At 49.9% G+C, this 19,360-nt stretch overlaps 2 protein-coding genes across 3 annotated transcripts in view; one reads left to right on the top strand and one right to left on the bottom strand.

The window, feature by feature from the left end:
• Positions 1–84: 84 nt before the first annotated feature.
• Mrpl37 (mitochondrial ribosomal protein L37) lies at positions 85–13,424 on the top strand. Its single transcript, XM_004642555.2, has 7 exons — positions 85–491; positions 4,169–4,352; positions 4,445–4,560; positions 7,756–7,941; positions 9,577–9,734; positions 11,971–12,174; positions 13,220–13,424. The coding sequence occupies exons 1-7, from the start codon at positions 146–148 to the stop codon at positions 13,295–13,297; spliced, it is 1,272 nt and encodes a 423-aa protein (XP_004642612.1). The 5' UTR covers positions 85–145; the 3' UTR covers positions 13,298–13,424.
• A 3,926-nt stretch (positions 13,425–17,350) lies between these two features.
• Positions 17,351–19,360, bottom strand: part of Ssbp3 (single stranded DNA binding protein 3) — a 154,613-nt gene continuing 152,603 nt past the window's right edge. For both annotated transcript variants that reach the window (XM_004642546.3, XM_004642549.3), the window contains one exon: positions 17,351–19,093. In XM_004642546.3, the coding sequence (XP_004642603.1) occupies positions 19,064–19,093 (30 nt within the window). In that variant the 3' untranslated portion in view covers positions 17,351–19,063. The remainder of the gene's footprint in view (positions 19,094–19,360) is intronic.

Genomic DNA, 19,360 nt, shown 5'->3' with positions numbered 1-19,360 from the left:
CAAGGACATCTTGACTGTGATTGGTTGAAGTGTCTGCCATTCGTCAGACGAGCCTCAGCGCCCAGCCCCTTTCGTTCCCGGCAGGCCCTGCGGGGGGTAGATGATGGCGGCGTCCAGGTAGCTGTCTTGTGGAAACCTGATCCGAATGGCGTTGGCGTCTGCGCCAGCAAAACGGGCCTTTCTTGGCTCTGGATGGCTCGGCTTTGGGGACTCCGGGATCCCGAGACGCGGGGCGTACGAATGGGGCGTGCGCTCTACGAGGAAACCTGAGCCTCTCCCGCTAGACAGGGTGTATGAGATCCCCGGACTGGAGCCGATCACCTACGCTGGGAAGATGCACTTCATGCCCGGGCTGGCGCGGCCGGTGTTTCCGAATTGGGACCGCGGTTGGAAGCACCCAAGGTTTCACCGCTCTCCTCCGATCCACGAGCAGCCGCTGTACAAGGAACAGCCTTGCTACATCTTCCACCGGCGTTGCCGTCTCCTCGAGGGTGAGGCCCCAGGATGTGAGGGAGAGGACCTTGTTCCTCTGCCCGGCGCTGACCCCCGCCCTCCCTCCGTGTCCTTAGGCAGGATAACGAAACTCTGTGGGTCTTGGATTCTAGAGTTATCTAGAGTGTAGAGGGCCGCGCTCTCATTTAAGGAGTAATAGAGTTTTCAAAGTGAAAAGACCCCGTCTCCAGGTCTAGCGCGAGTTGTAGCTCTCAGGGTAACTTTGAGCAAGTTCTCACTTTCCCGAGACTCAATGACTGTGAAGGGTGGTTGGCTAGAAGTCATCATCCTGGAGAATAGCCTTACACTTAAGAAATCGGAAGGAAAATAGTTGTGAAAGGAGACAGCAGAAAAGGGCTTTAATTTCCAGGCCTATTCCCTAATTTCAGAGGATCGCTGACTGTAAGAAAAAGGAAGTGATTTTCTTACAGGCCCACTGTAGGTTAATATTGAAGCAGGTCTACAACTCGGATATTCTAGGTTATTGCCCCCCCCCCCCTCGGTACTAGGGATTGAACTCAGGACTTTGTGCTTGAGCACTTATTCTACTGAGCTATCTCCCAGACCCTATTCCTCTCTTTCAAAGGCCAGACCTGAGATGTTTTCGAGGAAAGGGTCTGGGCCTTTGCTTTCACCCCGCTTCTGATCCTCTGTCAGTCCCTTAAGAACATACTGAAATAATTAAGCCCAAATCAGCCTGTCTTTCTTGAGCATTATCAGAAATTATTTTCCAGGATGCGTGAGAGCCTAGGTAGGTGGGAGGGGGTGTTTATTGATAATTCCTTTCCACATCCTGCAATCATCCCACCAAATCAGGATGAGAATAGGACATATCTTGAAAACAAAAAGGTTGAGGTAAGTAGGAGTACCCACGGGGTAATTAGGGAACAGATCTGGCGGGAGCTGGGGAGTAAGAGTAATCTTAAATTTGCAGAAACTGCAGTCAATTGGCCAGTCTGTTAAGCTGCACAATCTGGTTCTTGCCAGCTGGTTTTCCAGCTGTTAAACACTTGTAAGGTCCTCACAGGGTGCAGTGAAGGAACTCCTAAGACTTGGCACCCTTGAGTGACTCCTACAACAGAATACCAAGTAGATGAAAACGGTAGCAGTATTTAGAAGTTAAGATTACATTCATTTGGCTGGGCTGAAAACATATCCTGTATCCTACGCTTTCACCATTCATGGAGAGGTTTTATAAAGTGTAATGAAACTGCAAGATAGAGCGCTGGAGAAGCCTATTGGGACAGTGAAGAGATTATGGATTTTAGGGTAAAGACTCAGGTTACCCCTCCAGTGCTGTCACTTTCAAGGTATGGGATGGGAACCAAAAATTCCTGGGTCTGCATTTTCTCCTTCATTTCATAAGTCCCTATCCTAAATTGTAGATAAAGCTGCTGGCATAGGCTAGAAGGTGACATTCAATAAATGGCAACTCTGATTATTATATAGTATGTATTGTACCAGTGAAGCACAAAATCTTAATGTTTTATCCATTTTTAAGTTTAAGGAACAGTGGCAATGTCAGCACTAAAGCATAGTTTACCTGACTCCCAGTCCAGAGTTCTTTCTGCTGTACCACCAAATGTAAACATCTCTACACATTTGTATTTATAGTGTGATGTCCTGTGAGCCTTAAAGTGAACAGTCTTGCGTCCTTCTTGCTTGTTCATTTATTACCATGAGAGAAATTGCCTGAGGTGTTTCCTAGGATGACTCCCTTTATCTCCAGAGATAGCTTTTTGTATCCCAGAGTCACAGTAGTGTTTCTCCAGCTGGGATAGATGGTAAGCTACCAACCAAAGCAGTCATAGACCCTCTGTGAACTTGCAGGCATAATCTGGAAAAAGAAAGGAGGTAGTGCTAATTTTCATGTGACTGTAGAAGACTGGTGTATTCACTTATCAGAAGGTAGTTTCTGGGGCTGTGCCACTTTTTCCTTCAGGGAAGTCAGATTGGACGCCACAGTCCATGCCACTGAAAGTAACTAGGCTCTTTAAAGAGTCAGTCTAAACTGAATCTAGTTTAGTACATATACCACTTTCTCCTGAAAGGTATTTTGGGGAATTTAAAAATATTTTACAATACAAGCAGATTAAATTAGAAATAGGTAAGATTTGGGAATTTAGCTCAATGGTAGAATGCTTGCCCAGCAACAAATGATATACAGCTGGGATCAGTAGCTAAGCCAGCTCCCTGTTTTTACAAATAAAGTTTTCTTGGTGACAACTGTATACACATGTTAATTATTGTATGTGGCTGATTTGGGGCTACATTTGCAAGGATGAGTAGTTATACTAGAGACTACTGAAATCAAATCATATTAACTGGCCATTTAGGAGAATTTTTTTTCTTTCATTTATGTATTTGGTACAGGGTCTCACTACGCAGCTTGGACTTGTAGTGAGCCTTCTGTTTTCAGCCTCCCCAGTGCTGGAATTACAGGCATGTGCCACCACACCCAGACTGGGTCACAGACTTAGCCTGCCTCAGGGGCAGGGCTGGGGCTGTGTGTGGGGATGGAACCCTGGTCCCTGTGCTTGCCAAAGCAGTTGCTTAGTCTCCTGAGCTATCTTGGCAACCCAAAGAGAATGTTTATTGACCTCAGTTTATGTTTTTATTTATTCACCATGTCTGACCTTTTTTTTTTTTTTTGACAGGGTCTTGCTATGTAGTTTAGGCTGGTCCTAAATGCACTGTGTAGCCAATGCTGACCTTAAATTTGTGTATGCCACCATTTAGGGTAGAACCTAGCTTTTCTGTACTAAGGCCAGTGAGAAGTTCACATGGTCTCAGAAAGCACTCTGTGTAAGGAATAGAACATCCTTAGTATGATTCTTTTGACAAATATAGCAGTATGTTACATAGTGCCATTTTATATAAAAATCTGTTTATAAAATAGTTCATTATAGAATATCAGGATTAATTAAATAAGATGTAAAAAATTATTTGTATACATGGTCCCAAACTCTGGGATCCTTAAATTATTTATGAAGATCTAAAAGTGATTCTCATTAATTCCAAAAACTGCTTTTTTAAATAAGGTAGTGTAGGTCTACTCCTAGATTCATGTCTAATAAATCAACTATGTTGGGCTTTTTTAGTTGGAGTTGGAGTATGGCTTCATAGGAGGAATCTTTCTTTTTTTTCCTTCTCCTCTTCTTTTTCCTCCTCCTCTTCTCCTTTGTTTTTTTAAACAGGGTCTCACTATATAGTTCAGGTGGGCCTAGAACTCACTATGTAGTCCATGCTGGCTTTAAACTCACAGTGTTCCTCCTGCATCAGCCTTCCCAGTGCTGGAATTACAGGCATTGTTATGTGTGGCCTCATAGGAGAAATTTTTGACATTCATCATGTAGTCCCAGTTTCCAGTCTGTCTACTTCCTGCAATATTCAGCTATATGACCTCAGCTGTCGTAGCTCCTGTTTGAATGTGGCAAATGCTTAATACTGCAGTTGACTAACTGGTCACTATATTGAAGTAGGTGGTTGTTCTTGAAGTTGAGTTGAAATTGGATTTTCCTGGCTTTTAGCTCTTCTGGTGCTGTCCATATAGGTCTCAGAGAACAAATCCAGACCTCTTTTGAAGCAACTTTCTATATGGTGCTACCTGGCCAATATGAGCATCAATCTTTCTGAATCAGCTTCTCTTGTTTTTTTTATGCTAATTACACTAAAGGAGTGAAGCAGGCTCTCTGGCTTACCAAGACCAAATTAATAGAAGGCCTTCCTGAGAAAGTTCTCAGCCTTGTTGACGACCCACAGAACCACATAGAGAACCAAGATGAGCGTGTTCTGAACATGATCTCTCACGCCCGTCTGTGGCACTCTACGGAGGACATCCCCAAGAGAGAGACCTACTGGTAAGTGTTCCCTAAGTAAGTAGGATTTCTAATGGATGGGTCTTGGATTCAACCTGTTGCTTAAGCCCCAAATGTCTTGTCTTTTCTCTAAGCCCAATCATTGTGGACAACCTGATTCAGCTGTGTAAATCCCACATTCTCAAGCACCCTTCCATGGCCAGGCGGATTTGTGCCAAAAACTACTCATTATCTGCCATGTGGAGTCGAGGTTGGTACTCATCTTATATAGCTGAGAGTCTTGATCTGTTTCTTTCTTTTTTTTTTTTTTTTAATTTATTTATTTATTAATGTGTGTGTGTGTGTGTCCAGCTCAGCCCACCAGGGGGCGGGGCTGGCTGGCATGTGGTGCTGGGGGATTGAACAGCGGTCCCTGTGCTTTGCTAAGCTTTTTCTAAGTAGGTGCTTTAGACCAGTGAGCCATCTCACCAGCCCTCCTTTTTTTTTTTTTTTTTTTTTTGTGCTGGGAATTACGAACTCACAACCTCATGCTTGCCAGGCAGGTGCTGTGTCACCGAGCTATATCACTGGCTCCTTGATCTGTTTCTTTGTTTTTGCTTTCAGCTCCCCTGCCACATCACTCTATTCGGATACCTCTCTACTCTTTTACAGTCCAGTTTTGTAGGGTCAGATACAGCATCAGTATCATTAGTTATAGTCCTACCTTTAAAATTGTAATCACTTTCTGGGATTGTTGATTCAATCATTAACAGCTAACCATGTGCCACAATGAGCCTGGGAGTGCCTAAATGCTAAAGATAAGAGAATAATAAAGCATACTGAGTTTTCTGTCCTCTTCATGTTCCTATTCTATGCAACAGCCTTCTTGCCCCCTTCACATGTCACTCTCCAAATCCACGCTGAACATTAGCCACTGAAGTAGCCTTTCGACGGTGCAGCTCTTTGTCTATGTCTCCCCAGACTTAAATCCTTAACCATCTCCCAGTAGCTTAAGCCATTTACATCATGTATAAAGCTGTCCCTGATTTGGCCTAGTCTGGCTAGTCTTACGTCCTCCTCTAATGCCCCGTCTCCTACCCTCAAACCTAAGTTGCCCTGGCAACTTTTCCAACTGGAGTGCTCTTTTCACTTTCTTCCTGTGACCAAATTGTACTTGACTGCAAGACTCAGCTTGAGACCCTTCCTGGGGAGTCTAGGCTGGCTTTGTGCTGCCCCCTTCCTGAGAAAGTTCTCAGCTTTGTTGATGACCTGCAGAACCACATAGAGAACCAAGATGAGTGTGTTCTGAACGTGATCTCTCACGCCCGTCTCTGGATGCTCCTTATGCTGCCATAATGCTTATCACACTCTGCAGCAGCAGCCCCATGGCTTTTCTGTCTGCCTCCTTGAGCTTTTCTGTCTGCGAACTCCTGACAGTCAAGGCCATGTCTTGCTCCTTTTGTCCCAGCGTCTTACAGGTCATGGCACACAGTGGGAACTCACTGTAGGGTTGGTGAACAAGTAACGGCTTTCTGATGTGGCAGCAGTGTGAGAGGACACAGGTGCTCTTGGGGTGGCGTTCTAGAGCAGGGAAACCAGCTGTGGGTGATTTGGGACTTGGGGGCACCTGCTTGGTCAGATTCTCCAGCTCACCCCTTTGCATATGGACTTCCTGGCAAGGAGTCAGCCTTGCAGAGGTAATGGCACCACTAAGGAAATTAGTGCACCTCATTAATGGAGGAGTTCTTTTGGCCTGTCATCAAGTATCACCTCTAATTAAACTGCCCATTTGGAGCTGTCACTGGAGGAGGGATGTGGAGGGCATTGAATCAGTAACCACATTAGAGTGGTCTGTGGGGAGAATGTAAAACCCAAGGTTAGGAGAGGGCCAGGCACATTTATGTTCCTTGCAGATTTTATGTGAGGAAACAGGAAATGCTTTGGAAGCTAATCTTGAGGTGCGATGATGATCAAGCAGATCAAGGTTTATCAGTCCACAGATGTTATTTACCCAGTAAGGGAGGCTGTACACTAATTAAATGGCAATGCTGGTGACCAAACCTATTTTTAGACTTATAAGCCCAGACCTAGCTGGGCAAGGTGGCACACACCTATAAAGTCCCAGCACTCCAGAGGCTGAGACAGGAGGATCACTGTGAGCTGAAGGCCAACCTTGGCTGTGTTGCAAGTTGAAGGGCAGCGTGAACTACATAGTGAAATCCTATCTCAAAAAAAATGAAAAGAAGACCAACCTTGATCCATTATGTCCACACTGTGAGCAAGCTTATTTCTGCAGAGTAAAGTGTGTCTCTGTGGAGGCCTGCAGGCCATGCTCAGGTGCATTTTGTCTGCTGGTGGCCTGTGGCCTCCTGTGGGGACCCCGAGGGGCATCCACACAGTCACTGTGTAGTCAGCCTTGAGTTTGTTTCTGCAGGCCACCTGCAGCTCTGTGACATGTATGTGCATCCGACCTGCGCAAGCCTTTGGCCCACTGTTCACTCCCAGCCCCTGCTGGGTTGCGTGGCCTCTCCCCTCCTCCGCTCTCCCTGCTTCTCTCCATCTCCCACCTTCCCTGCCGTGTCATGCAGTGGTCATGTGGATGGTTTCCCCCTGGGGTTGCCTGTGTTACTCCCCCTTCACCTGAATGCTTCTCTTCTCCTTTCCTTGCCTACCAGATGCCTACCTCATGGGTTTTCAGCCAGAACAATTTTGTCCTCCTCTAGAGGATGCAGGGTAGTATCTGGAAGGATTTTTAATTGTCATGCCTTGGATGGGGAAAGACTGTACTGGATAATATGGCTGCTGCCACATACCTTACCTGTGGATAAGGGCCCAGGTTGGGAAACCCTGCTCTTTCCATCTCATTTTCCTTCAGTACTGGAGATTGTACCCAGGGAGCACTGCACTATATCTGTAGCCCTTTCTATTTTTATTTTGAGATAGGGTCTTGCTAAGTTACCTAGGCTGGCCTCAAACTTCAGTCTTCTGCCTTGGCTTCCTACGTAGCTGGGATTATAGGCATGTGCCACTAGGCCTGGTCAGATGCCTGCTTTTAAGGCACTGCTTGTTTCAGGGTACTCCTCAAGCCTCTGCCGAGGTTTATCTTCTCACCGGAGCTGTATCTGAATCTGGATACTACTTGTTGCTGTAGCCTTTGTCTCCTGGTGAGCACTGTGAGAGCAGAGAGCGGCTCTCTTAGAGCTGGTACTTGGAAAATTTGTGTGGAGCAGCTCAGACTCCCAGGGATTAGTAGGCCTCAGGGAATGAAGGAAGAAAAGTACACTGGCTCATCTCCCTCCCTAGGGCCCCTGAACTGACATCCTGCTAAGTCCTGAGTTCGGGGTTAGGCCAGTCATGTAGAAAAGCTGTCACAGACTTGAGGTGCAGGGGCATTGAAAGCCCCAGATTCTGTTGAGCTAGGAAAGCTTGAGACCAGGTTGGACTAATCATCTTTTCCCCCTTTTAGAGTCTTTTCTCCTTCAGGTCCGAGGTAGTAGTGGCACCCGGCTGAGTGCCAAAGATCCTCTGCCCCCCATCGCCTCCAGAGAGGAGGTTGAAGCCACTCGGAATCATGTTCTGGAGACCTTCTACCCCATATCCCCTGTGATTGATCTTCAGGAGTGCAATGTGTATGAAATGAAGGATGATACAGGTGAGAAGCAAAGCCTTTTATTTTTCTACCACGTGGAGTTGAGGGACATGTTTTTTCTGAAGGGAAAGGATGTTTTGAACTTAGCAGGTGCCAGGCACTTTGTGTTCTAAGATCTGTGTGGCAGCAGATGCTGTTATCAAGGAGACGGTGGCTCAGGGAGGGAGCTGTTTGCTCAAAGGCTGACTTTACATTTAAACCCTAAGTAACTGTGTTACATTAGAGTTGTAATAGTGGCTTGAGGGGCTTCCGACCAAGGCCTTTCTTTTATTTGTAGGTCCTGTGAACCCTATACCCTCTGCCTTCCCCCACCGCCCTTGGATAGGGCTCAGAAACCGAATTTCATCCCGAGAGCTCCACTGTCGGCCCAGAAGGAGCTGTCTAGCACACCTCTCCACCACAAGCTGTAGGCTTTCTCCTAACTGTCTCTCGCCTCACTGCTACTCCCCAACTGGTCAGTGTGACCTGGCTGCTTTCTCTCCATTCCTTCTAGCTGGTAGTTCTGGGGCAGCCTTTCTAGAATGGCAGCTTAACCTTATGCCCCTTCGCCCATCTCATGCTGCCTGTGGGGATGGCAGGTTCTCTTTACCTCTCCTGTGATGGCCTTCACAACCCCTTCCTAAATCTCCAGTTTCATCTTTGCTGTCCCCTTTCCCCTTTCATTTCAGCTGCTCCTTGAATTTCACGCTCTTCCTCTCCACTGTGCATGTCTTCCCTATGCTGGACTCTGGTCCATTTGTTCTCAGTTGCCTGCAGTTTGCCAATACCTCACTTCTTCCCAGGAAAGCTGCACTCTTGTCTCACTAGGGGCTCTGTCCCTGTCTTCTCACAGCACCCTGAATCACCTGTGATTCGAACACTCAGAGGTGGTGGTAGGCTCAGCTGAGCCCTGCTCCTGGCTGAGAGCCTGGCACCATGCGAGTGCCGAGTAGCAGAGCAGCCATGAGGAACAAGGCCTGCAGGAAAGCTGCGACACTCGGCTAGTGCTCCCCTTGAGGGTTTCAGAGCCTGTACTCCCTAGCCTGTTTCTCTTCCTTTCACCCCTGTTCACTGGTCCTGGTCACTCACTGTACAATCCTCTCCCCCCCAGGGTTTACTCCTAACTATAGCAGAGGAGGATTGGGGTTTGTTGGGGTTGTGGCTGAGAGGTGCAAGTGCTCAGCTTTGATAACCTGTGAGGTATGAGGCACATCGTCTGTCGTTCATGCTAAAGTCCTGAATTCTGCAGATGATCACACTCTTTGAATAGTCACTATAGCTTCCTGGTTAACTACCTCCTAATGTTACTGTCATACAGGTGCTTGACTAAGAGAAAGACTGGAGTTAGAATGAGCATGGGGGAAGCACCTGTCATACGTTGGTAGCCATCTTCTTTGAAGAGCCAGTAGCAGTCAATTTAGGTTTCCCCAGCCACGTATGGTGTCTCACAGCTACCAGGAAACATATGAAAGGGAGTGATGTGTGACAGAAAAAACACTACTCGTGAAAGTAGGTGGCAGGCAGTGTGCGGCCCACAGCCAGTCTGCCACCACCCAGTGAGAGGGTAGCGAGTGCCTCCTGCAGTCTCCGTAGCGCCCATCCTGAGGTAATCTGAGGCTCTTTGGCAGGCTGGTTTATTACTGTGGATCTGTCTTGCAGGGTTCCAGGAGGGCTATCCGTACCCCTTTTGCCACACCCTGTATTTACTGGAGACAGCCAAGTTGCGGTCACATCGCTTTCATCCAGAGCAGTTACGGGCCAAGATGATATTGTTTGCTTTTGGCAATGCCCTGGCCCAGGCACGGCTCCTCTATGGGGTACGTATGTGGGGAAGACCCTTACTCTTTGTTGGTCTCCTGCTTTACAAGCTAGCTCAGAGCACGAAGGAAGCCCAGAGGAATCTCAGGGAGGAGGACTTCCCCAGTTCCTATGCACTTACCTCTGCGGGGCCAGCTGCCTGCCTCTGCTTTTCCCAGATACAGCCCACGAAGTGTCAGAAGGCCCCATTTCCACATGGAGTTCTGCAGCAGTGAGTGGCGGGCGGGCAAGGAAGGCACAAAGGGTCATCCACCCTGAAGCCTCAGTTTCCGGTGCTCCTCAATGTTTAAACAAGCCCCCATGCTGGGTAAAGCTGATACATCCTCAAGTTTGACAGCTGTACTCAAATTTGAGGACCACTGTGTGATTTACTGCTAGGAATAGTCCCACGTGGCAGATGCAGTAGGCTTTATTTTGCACAGGGGGAGACAGAAGCCCAGGGAGGCTCAGTAACTTGCTAAAGATCACACAGCTAAGAGATTAGCAAGCTGCCTGGGAGGGTAGCTGGATGGAAGAGTACTTGCTTTGCATGTGCAAAGCCCTGGATCCAATCCCCAGTATAGATTAGGGGTCATTAGCAGGTGCACATCTTTGTGTGACCATGTGTCTTTCTGATCCTAGAAGGCCAGTTTTATTCCTATTCTCTTACACTTTTTTTGATACTGGGGGATTGAATTCAGGACCTTGCCCTTACTAGGCAGGTGCTTAAGCCACTAAGCTATATCCCTGGTTCTTCTCTTAAATTTTCTGAAGGCTGTGAAAACTTCAACTCTGCCTGAGATCCCACAGCTACTGAGTGGGGAAACAAGGCTTCCTCTGCCTTTGAAAAGTGTGCTGCCACCCAGCTCGAGCAGTGGGAGAAGGTGGGCACAGGCCACCCCTCGGGCCCAGGGCTCAGGGTAGCTGCTGTGCTAGGATTGCCAACACAGCCTGGGTAGCAGTGCAGCCACTAATTACCACCCAGTTGGGTGGGAAAGGAGGCCTCCTCCACCCCCTCTAGGTACAATTTGTTCCTGGGGATGTGAAGTTGAGCAATTATGGGAAGAGCCTCCATGTAAAAGGTAAAATTGCTGAGAAATTTATGTACTACCTGCAGTTTTATTGATCTGTAGAGGAGATAAGAGTCAATACCGAATTCTCAGCTAACACTTACAGGTACTTTTCTTTTTATTTATCTTTCATGCAGCTAAGAACAGGTATTTCTGAGGCCAGCAGCCCTGGTGTGACCCATGCTGAGGTCTGCTGTTAGTTATGCCTAACGTCAGATCAACCCTGGAGGGGAGATGGCAGCAGCATTTTGAATCAGGGCTGCCCTGCTTCATGGGGCCTGCACTTTTGGTCTTTGTCCAGAAAGACCTGCAGCATTCACCTAACTGGATTGCTGCAGAGTCTCTGTAGGTTGGCCAGGTGATTTATCATCCCAACAGGGACACTGTTGAGAGCAAGAGGTGCTGTTGTCAGATACATCAGGACACCAGGGACCAGCCAGAACAGTAGGGTTTAAATGATGTGACTGACAGCCTAGGTTTGATCCTGGCTTACACCTCTTGGGTGACCTTGAGCAATTTATACCACCTCTTTGGGCCTCAGTTTCCTTGTCTGTGAAGTGAGAACATGCCTCTAGGTTTGTGAGAGTGGAAAAGTGGAAAACCTGGTGAGATACCTATGCCTAGCACACCTTCAGGATGTGCTTTCAGTATGACTGGTAGGTGCCAGAAATGGGGAGTCTTGGCTGGTGTAGACAGTCCAGGGCTCCGGGCACTTGGGAACAAGGTGTCTGAGCTACTCTGTTTTCCAGTGGCACACATCTTTGTGACTCCTGACAAGTCATTTTACCTCAGCAAGTCTCAGTTTCCTCATCTGTCAAATGGAATGAGAACCAAGTGGCAATCCTTCAGGAGGACATTTGATAGTTGATGTCATTCTTGTTTCAGTGAGCTTGCAAGCTTATCATTACACTCCCAGCTTGTCTACCCAAACTCTGTGGGTAGGATCTGCCTTGAAGTGGTGGAAACTCTTAGTTTCCTATGCTCAAGTTGATGTGTCCAGCTTTCTGGGGCTGTGAGGCACAGGAGGACAGGCAGAGCCAAACAGGGCCCTGAGCACCTCCTGCCCCAAAGGGAGCCATGAAAAGGGAATGAGTGGGTGGTAGGGTGGAGCGCAAGGCCGCCTGGTCTGTGCCATTCCTCACACTCCATGGTTTCTGAGATTTTACTGGGCTCCCTTTCCTCTCAGAATGACAGCAAGGTCTTGGAGCAACCCGTGGTTGTGCAGAGCGTGGGCACAGATGGACGCATTTTCCAGTTCCTGGTGCTGCAATTGAACACCACAGATCTGGCCTCGAATGAGGGCGTCAAGAACTTGGTTTGGGTAGACTCAGACCAGCTCCTCTATCGGCATTTTTGGTGTCTCCCTGTAATCAAAAAGAAGGTGGTGGTGGTGAGTGTGGCTGTCTCCAGCCTAGTGCTTGGGTCTGGGAGGACCTGCAGTCCTAGAGTGCCCAGGGGGCTGCAGACGTTGAGGGAGGAGGGCCATTGTCCTGAGTCTGGTGTGTGGGACCCAAGGAATGAAAGGCCCTAGTGGGTGGGGCAAGGGTGCTGTGGGGCAATGCCCAGTGGTGTCCTGAGGGACCTCCGCAAGTCATACAGCTGCTAAGTGGAGTCATGGGACCATTAAACATTGTCCTCATCACTTCTATGACCAGTCCCTCAGCATGCCAGCATGGTTTCACTTCTCAGACCCAGTCACAGGCTTGCATGGGCACCCCAGCCTGCTCCACCTCTGTTCTTACTCTCCTTCCTTGCCTGTTTTCCCTCTAGCCTCTTCCTTCCAGAATTTGAACTAAGTACCAGGCCTGTGGTCTGGTTGGTTGGTTCCCACTTTGCCCTGAAGCTATAGCTCCTGCTGTCTCACCGCTGCCCTGTGCCTGGGCTGCAGCCCGGCCCTCACCCCGCCTGTTGTCACTTACACCCCCCCAACAGTAGTTGTGTGTGGGGCTATGTGGGGCTTCCCTGTGCTTTTTTCTTTCTGGCCCACTCCTACCCTTCCATGTATGAAGCCAGTGAATTGGTCATTTCCCCTGCTTTGTAGCTACTTTTCCCAATTCTGCAGTGGGATCTGTCACCTTTGGTTCTATCTGAGCACCTGTCAGCTCTTTGAGGAGCAGGTTCATACACTGTCGCCTCCTGCACAGGGACCCAGGCATCCAGTGCATGATGTGGCCTGAGTGGCAGCAGTGTGCTTATCCTGCAGCTGCAGTGAGGGGACTTAGGGAGAGGCTGTGCCAGCTGATGGCTTCAGGAGAGCTTCCTGGCTCAGGGCCTCCTCAGTGCCAGCTGCCCAAGAGCTTTCTTGGTGCTCAAGAGGGAGGGAGTACAGGAAAGGGAACAAATACCCAGGTCCTACGGATTGACCTGTGGTCAACTGACTTCAGTTGCTACTGTTAAACCTGGTACAGGGTCCTAATGGGCTCTGTTCTCCGCAGGAGCCGGTTGGGCCAGTTGATTTCCAGCCAGAGACCTTCAAGAAGTTCTTAGCCCTGTATCTGCATGGTGCTGTGTAAGCAAGGATGTTCTGAGCCCTGACGCGTCTCCCTCCAAGGAGCCTGCATCCTGGGTGGTGCCTGGGGCCTCTGTGCCCACTCGGCCTGCTGCTTTCCTTGGCAATAAAGAGCCCTTGGCTGCACTGGAGTCTGTTGATGTGAGGTGTCTCTGTACAGCTGCAGGCCATGGAGTCTGTCCTGCCTCAGCACACATCGTGACCTGGGTGAGCTCATCCTCAGTTTGTTTCTTCACCAGAAACTGGGGCCAGCATAATCTTTAAGACTGCCTGCCTCACAGATGCCCCACACAGCGCCAAGCTCTTACTGGATTACACATGTCCTGCGGCACACGTGGTACCCCATGGTGCTCTGAGCAGAAAGAGTATTCAGGGCAGACCCTCACTCATTTCCTGCTAGATGAGCCCAGCGCCCCAGGTCATATGGCTCTGCTCATTCCAGTGCTATCAGGTCCTGGCCACATGCCATGTGGTGATGCCAGGCACTTTGGCACCTTATTGGTCTTCACACAGCCTCACAGTGAGGGTGTGTTTGCCATCTCGAGTCAGGAGACTCTTTGTGTCCTGGTAGGTGTGAGGCTCCATGGGCCTTGTGTGAGGTCAGGGTTCTCTGTGAGCTGCTTGGAGGCACGGGGAACACAACCAGCTCCTCCATATATGGACACCCACCTTGGTCGCCAAGGCTCTTCTCCCCAGCAAGACCACACTGGAGCCCAGGAATGGTTGGGGAGCAAACCTGGGGTTCCCTGCTGCCAACTGACAAGCCCCCATTTTCAAAGCTCTGTACCTGCTATCTGCCTGCTGGGATCTATGCAAACAGGGAGCGATGGTCCCTCCCCCCAGACTGTCTGCTTGGTAGCCACTGCTGGCAGCCACTTCCCTTGTCCAGGCCCCCCATAAAGGCCACCTCTTTCCCCACAGCTGAGCACTTGCTCATGGGTGACAGCATGCACTGGGCAAGGATGTGTCTGAGCATGTCTTGGGTGATGACTTACTGCTTTGAGGGCCTGCACAGAGCACCTGCACAAGCCAGGCCCTGGGCTGTGTGATTCCGGAGACAAAGACAGCTCACAGACCCTGGCTCAGAGGAGGCAGGCACTTCACTGGGGACCCAGGGAGATGCCCCAGCCTACAAGGTCTCCTGATGGGTATTTAAGCTAGGTTCTGAAGGGCAAGCTAGGGCACAGGGAGGGCAAAACTCCAGTGTGCAGTTGGGGCAGGAGAGGCCTGTGAGATGCTGCAGCTGGGGCCTCCCAGCTGAGGCGCTGACTCTCCACTACTGCACTTGCCCCCTGGTTCTCCTGTCCTCTTGCCAGCCAGGTTCCTGGGTTTCTGATCACTGAGGGCCTAGCCATTCACTCAGATGACCTGAGGCTTCTAAGGCCACTCAGTGCCACCAGATCCCAGTGATCCCCAGGCCTGCCCATTGACTTCTAGAGAGCTCATCCGTGCCTCAGTTTACTTGCCCAGTACATCTCCCTGCTGCCACCCATCTGTAGACGGCATGGCCATCATTCCAGGTCTGCACTATTACGCTCCTCAGCCAAGCCAGTGAGGGGGCGAAGGGAGTCTGGAGGCTCAGAAAAGGAGCTATGTCCACTGGCAGGACAGACCAGGGCAAGGAACTCAGAGGTGGCTGAATGTCCAGACAGCAGCTGCCAAGGGCTTGGGCTCCACAGAGGGAAGAGCCAGTGTGGCACATGATGGGCCTGCCTGTGCTCCTACATGGTTCATTTCCAACTTCAGAATTTTTTTTTTTTTTTTTTTTTTAATGTATTTAGGAGAGTCTGCAAAGTCTCACTACACAGATTGGTCTTGCAGTGATTCTCCTGTTTTCAGCCTCCCAAGTGCTGGGATTACAGGTGTGTGCCGCCACACCCAGTCTCAGTCACCATCTCAGGGCACCCTAGGGGTAGGGCTGGCACTGCATGCTGAGGATGAACCCCAGCCAATACGCTCTGCCTAAGCAGGGGCTTTAGTCCATTGAGCTATCTGGCTGGCACTTCAGTCCCCATTCTAAGCCTCGTGTGGGTCCAGTCAGCCCAGGTGGCAGAGCAGGCTAGTCCCCACCACCCCTTTCAGTGAGAGCTGTACACTGCTGCTGAGGAGGCAGAAGGGGCTGAGCAAGCTGCACCTGCACTGTTCAGTACCTTCTGCCTCCTTGCCTGGTCTCTACCCAAGCCCTGGGGAGCACTGGAGTACCCTAGGCCCCACCTTCTAGTCTGTGGAATCTGAGAGTAACACCCCCAACACTATGGGGGCTGGGGTGGGTTTCTTGGGGTCACCCAGGGAGCAGGCTGCAGCGCCAGTCCATCTGCCTCAGGCTGTCCTTTTCCAGCAGGGTGGGATGGGGGTGCTGCTTCTAGGGAGGGGCAGAAGCCCCTGCTTCTGGGCCCCAGACTGGCCATTCCACTGGAACTGGGGGCCTTGTGGACATAAGGACCAGCAGGGACACAATAGCTATGGTCCCTGTTCACCCCATCCAGATGAGCTGAAGCCCTTGCTTGAGGACAGCCAGGCAGGACTCCCTCCAGAGCACTCCTGCTGGTTCGGTACATAGCCAGACTGCCCTTGCATCTCTTAGCCTGGGGCTGGGCAGTGAGGACACTCGGGGAATGGGAGCAGGTCCTGTCCAAAGGCCTGGCCTTGGAAAAGCCACCTCTGAGCAACTTTTACCAGGGCCGTCTGTGTTGTGAAGGGAACTAGACCACTGGAGACCCAGGTGATGGGTGGGGCTTTTTCCACAGTGCCCTGATAGCCCAACTTGTGCTGAAGAAAGAGGTGGCACAGGCCGTGAGTGCAGGCCCTGTCCTGCCCAGCTCCAGGGTGTGCAGCAGCTGCTAAAGGCCAGGGGGCAGATGCAGCCTGAGTCTCACCTGTCAGTGGGGATGTCTCCAGTGACTCAAAGGTGCTACACCAAGAAAAAGCCAAGGGCATCCTGTTCCTGGTGAGGACCCCAGGATCAAGTGGGGTCTTCCAGACCCTGGCCCAGCCACATGCTTCTCAATAAGCAGCAGTACTACCAGTGGCAAGCCCAACTTTCACTGACTGCTGTTCCCAACTCCATGAGTCAGGTAAGCCACTGCCCGCACTTACAGGAGGAAACCAAGGCAGAAGCATAAATTAACCTGCGAAAGCCACCTGGCAAGTAGTGGCAAAGGTAAAGTCTTGTCTGAACACCTTGCTTGAGATCAGGTCCCCAGCACTCTGGCTCTACTTTCTGAACATGCTGATCAGTGGCCTGTGCCCCTGGTACTCACCTTGCCCCAGCCCTCAGTGTCTTGCCTGTGTGGCAGCTGGGGATGGCTCCACCCAGCACTTTATACACTGCAGCTCCATCTGTGCTACTCTGAAAATCCTCAAAGTCTATTGCTTTTGACAGCAAAGAAAAACAGCCTTCCAGTGGCCCAGCACCTACGGGGCCTCCCACTGACCCCATGCTTCCCTGCACACCAGGCTCACCAGTCTGGAGGGGCTTCACAAAGCATAGGGTGCTTGCTGCCTGAGGGGAGGGGATAAGGGGGTCAGTACAGGGCCATCCTCACCTCTTGATTCCAACAGAAAATGGCAGCAGGAAGCTCTACTTCCAGAACCAGAGCAGGGCACGGCACACTCCCAAGAGTGCTGGCAAGCTGAGGCAGAAAGGTTATGAGTTGAGGCCCAGCCTGGGTAACTTTGAGATGCTAATTGAAAATTTTTTAAAAATGGGGGGTGGGGTGGAGATGTAGCTCAACACAAAGGCCCTGGATTCAGAGCCTAGTACAGGGTAGGAGGGGCAGACACAATGGGGAACGGTTTGCAAGACTTGAGAAACAGAACCTGGCTCAGACTATTCGAAGCAGCCATTCATGCCTGCTACCCCAGCACACTTTCCCCAAAGGCCTGTGACTCTCTGTAAAAATTCAGATCAAGCTTGCCCAGGGAGAAGATAGCAGAAACAAAAAGCAGAATTTTGTTCATGCCAGGAACAAACACTTGGTGCCTGAAGAGTCACCTTGCATTTTGTGATCAGTATAATAAACTTCAACCCACATTCCCCAAACATGTCAGGAAGGGCTGCGGAAAAAAGATGTCCCTTTAATAAAACGTTATCAACATATATCGTACACAAACTACAATGTATCATAATTACTTTTTTTCCTCTCGTAATTCAGAACCAGACTACAAGGTAAGAAAAAACACAGAAACAGCTACAATGTTCCCAATAATCCGCACAAGGTCTTTTTTCAGGCAGATGGTATCTCACATAATATGATATACATGGATCAGAAAGGGGCGGTAATAAAACAAAGACCAGCTACTGGGGGAGGAGGAGAGGGGAGTGTAAATGTACAAAGAATTTGGTGTCTTCCAGGGCGAGACACAAAGGTTTCCGTGGGGGTGAGGTGTCACGAGTCACCCCTTCTAGGAGGGGCTGGGCTCCACCGTTGGGTTCATCGGTTTTTGAAAATAAAAACAGGACTGGAAACAGCATGTCTGTTTGGTTTCTGGTGCTCCCCCCACCCCCCCAGAGCTATGCTGAAGTCTTCCATCCAGTTCCAAGCATTTACAGAGCAATTCTGGTCAACAGCCCATCTTTGAAAAAGGAGGGCAAATAAAGAGGGGAGGAAAAAAAGGGGTAAAGAAAAAGAAAACCCAAATTCCAGCCCACCCTGCCCACGCACACAGCGACGATGCAAGATCTCAGGCCCAGATGCAGAGGTTGCGGTTTCCAAGTCCCAGGTCATAGCCATCCTGTCGGTGGTGGCCTCACCTGCTCTGCTTGGGGCCACCACCAGGTGGGCAGGATTCTCGCTGGGAGGCCAGGGCAGGGCTGCAAAGGCCTGGAGGCAAAGGCCAGGAAGGAGGCCCAGGAGGGACAGGAGGCCGTCCTGGGGACACAGTGCATGCGCCGGTCAGGTCACAGCAGCGGCAGCCACGGGAGTCCAGGAAGGGGTCTGTTGGCCACGGGATGGGCTTCGTCCAGGGGTCCAGGTGTGCTGTTGTTGCCAGCAAGGCCCAAACAAAGCAGGTTCCTGTCCGCCCCTGCCTGTCCCACAAACCAAAATCCCCAAGCAGAAAAGGGCGACTTCCTTTCAATTCCTTCCCCAAAAGGCTGTTTAAAAGAAACTACGGGTTGTAAACTGTCCAGTTCATTATTATTATTTTTAGATGGCTACAAAGACAGTGTGGCATCTCACGCCTAGACTAGCTTTCCTGGTGGCAGGGCGTGGGGACAGATAGACAGCAGGGCTTGTGGTTTCTTTCTTTCTTTCTTTCTTTTTTTTAATCCTTTTTTCCTTTTCCTTTTTTTTTTTTTTTTTTTTTTTTTTTTTTTAAAGAAAGCAAACAGGTTGGCTGAGTAGGGGGAGTTGCTAGAAGCTTCCATTTAAAAAAAATTTTTCCCAAAGAAATCTCTCCTGAAAACAAATAATAATAAAAAAAAAAAAAAAAATCCCAGCATCGGTAAAACCCCAAACAAACAAAAAACAACAAAAAAGTGTCATGTACAGAAAAGGTCCTTTGGGAAAGGGCAAGGGGTAGGGCTTTCCAGGTCATTGTCTTGAAATACATTTTTGAGTTTTGTCCTTCATGTTTTATGGAATAAAAAGTTCAGCCTTTTTATTGTGTGAAACTAAAATTGGGGGAGGTGGGATGTGGAGGAAAGGGTTGAGGAGAGTGGGGAGACGCCCTCCCCAGCTCCTGGTAATGACACCTCATCACTTCTTGCATAATTCCTGGTATCTTCCCGCCTGCAAGGCTGGCTCTCTCAGCTTCCTGGAGAAGGGGGTCACACACTCATCGTCATGCTTGGAGAATACTAGAGGGGAGAAGCAGAGGAGAGAGACGTCAGTGCAGGCCACAGGTGCAGAGCTCAGGAGTGCAGGCTGAGGGCACAGGGCAGCACCCGGTGGACGAGGATCTAGGAAGGCAGGATGAGGACAAGGAGGTAGGAGTTCAAGGGACCTCTTGACAGGCCTCCCCAGCCTGTCCCCTCTGTGAATCAATCCTGGAAACTGGGACCGCAGGGACTAGGGCTCTCAAAGGCCACCTGCTTCAAATGAGCATGTGCAGGAGTCCACTGCAC

Source organism: Octodon degus, unplaced genomic scaffold, assembly GCF_000260255.1.
Source record: "Octodon degus isolate 3935 unplaced genomic scaffold, OctDeg1.0 scaffold00156, whole genome shotgun sequence".
Taxonomy (NCBI): Eukaryota; Metazoa; Chordata; class Mammalia; order Rodentia; family Octodontidae; genus Octodon; species Octodon degus.
Note: the sequence above shows the minus strand (reverse complement) of the source record. Positions and strands in the feature narration are given on the sequence as shown.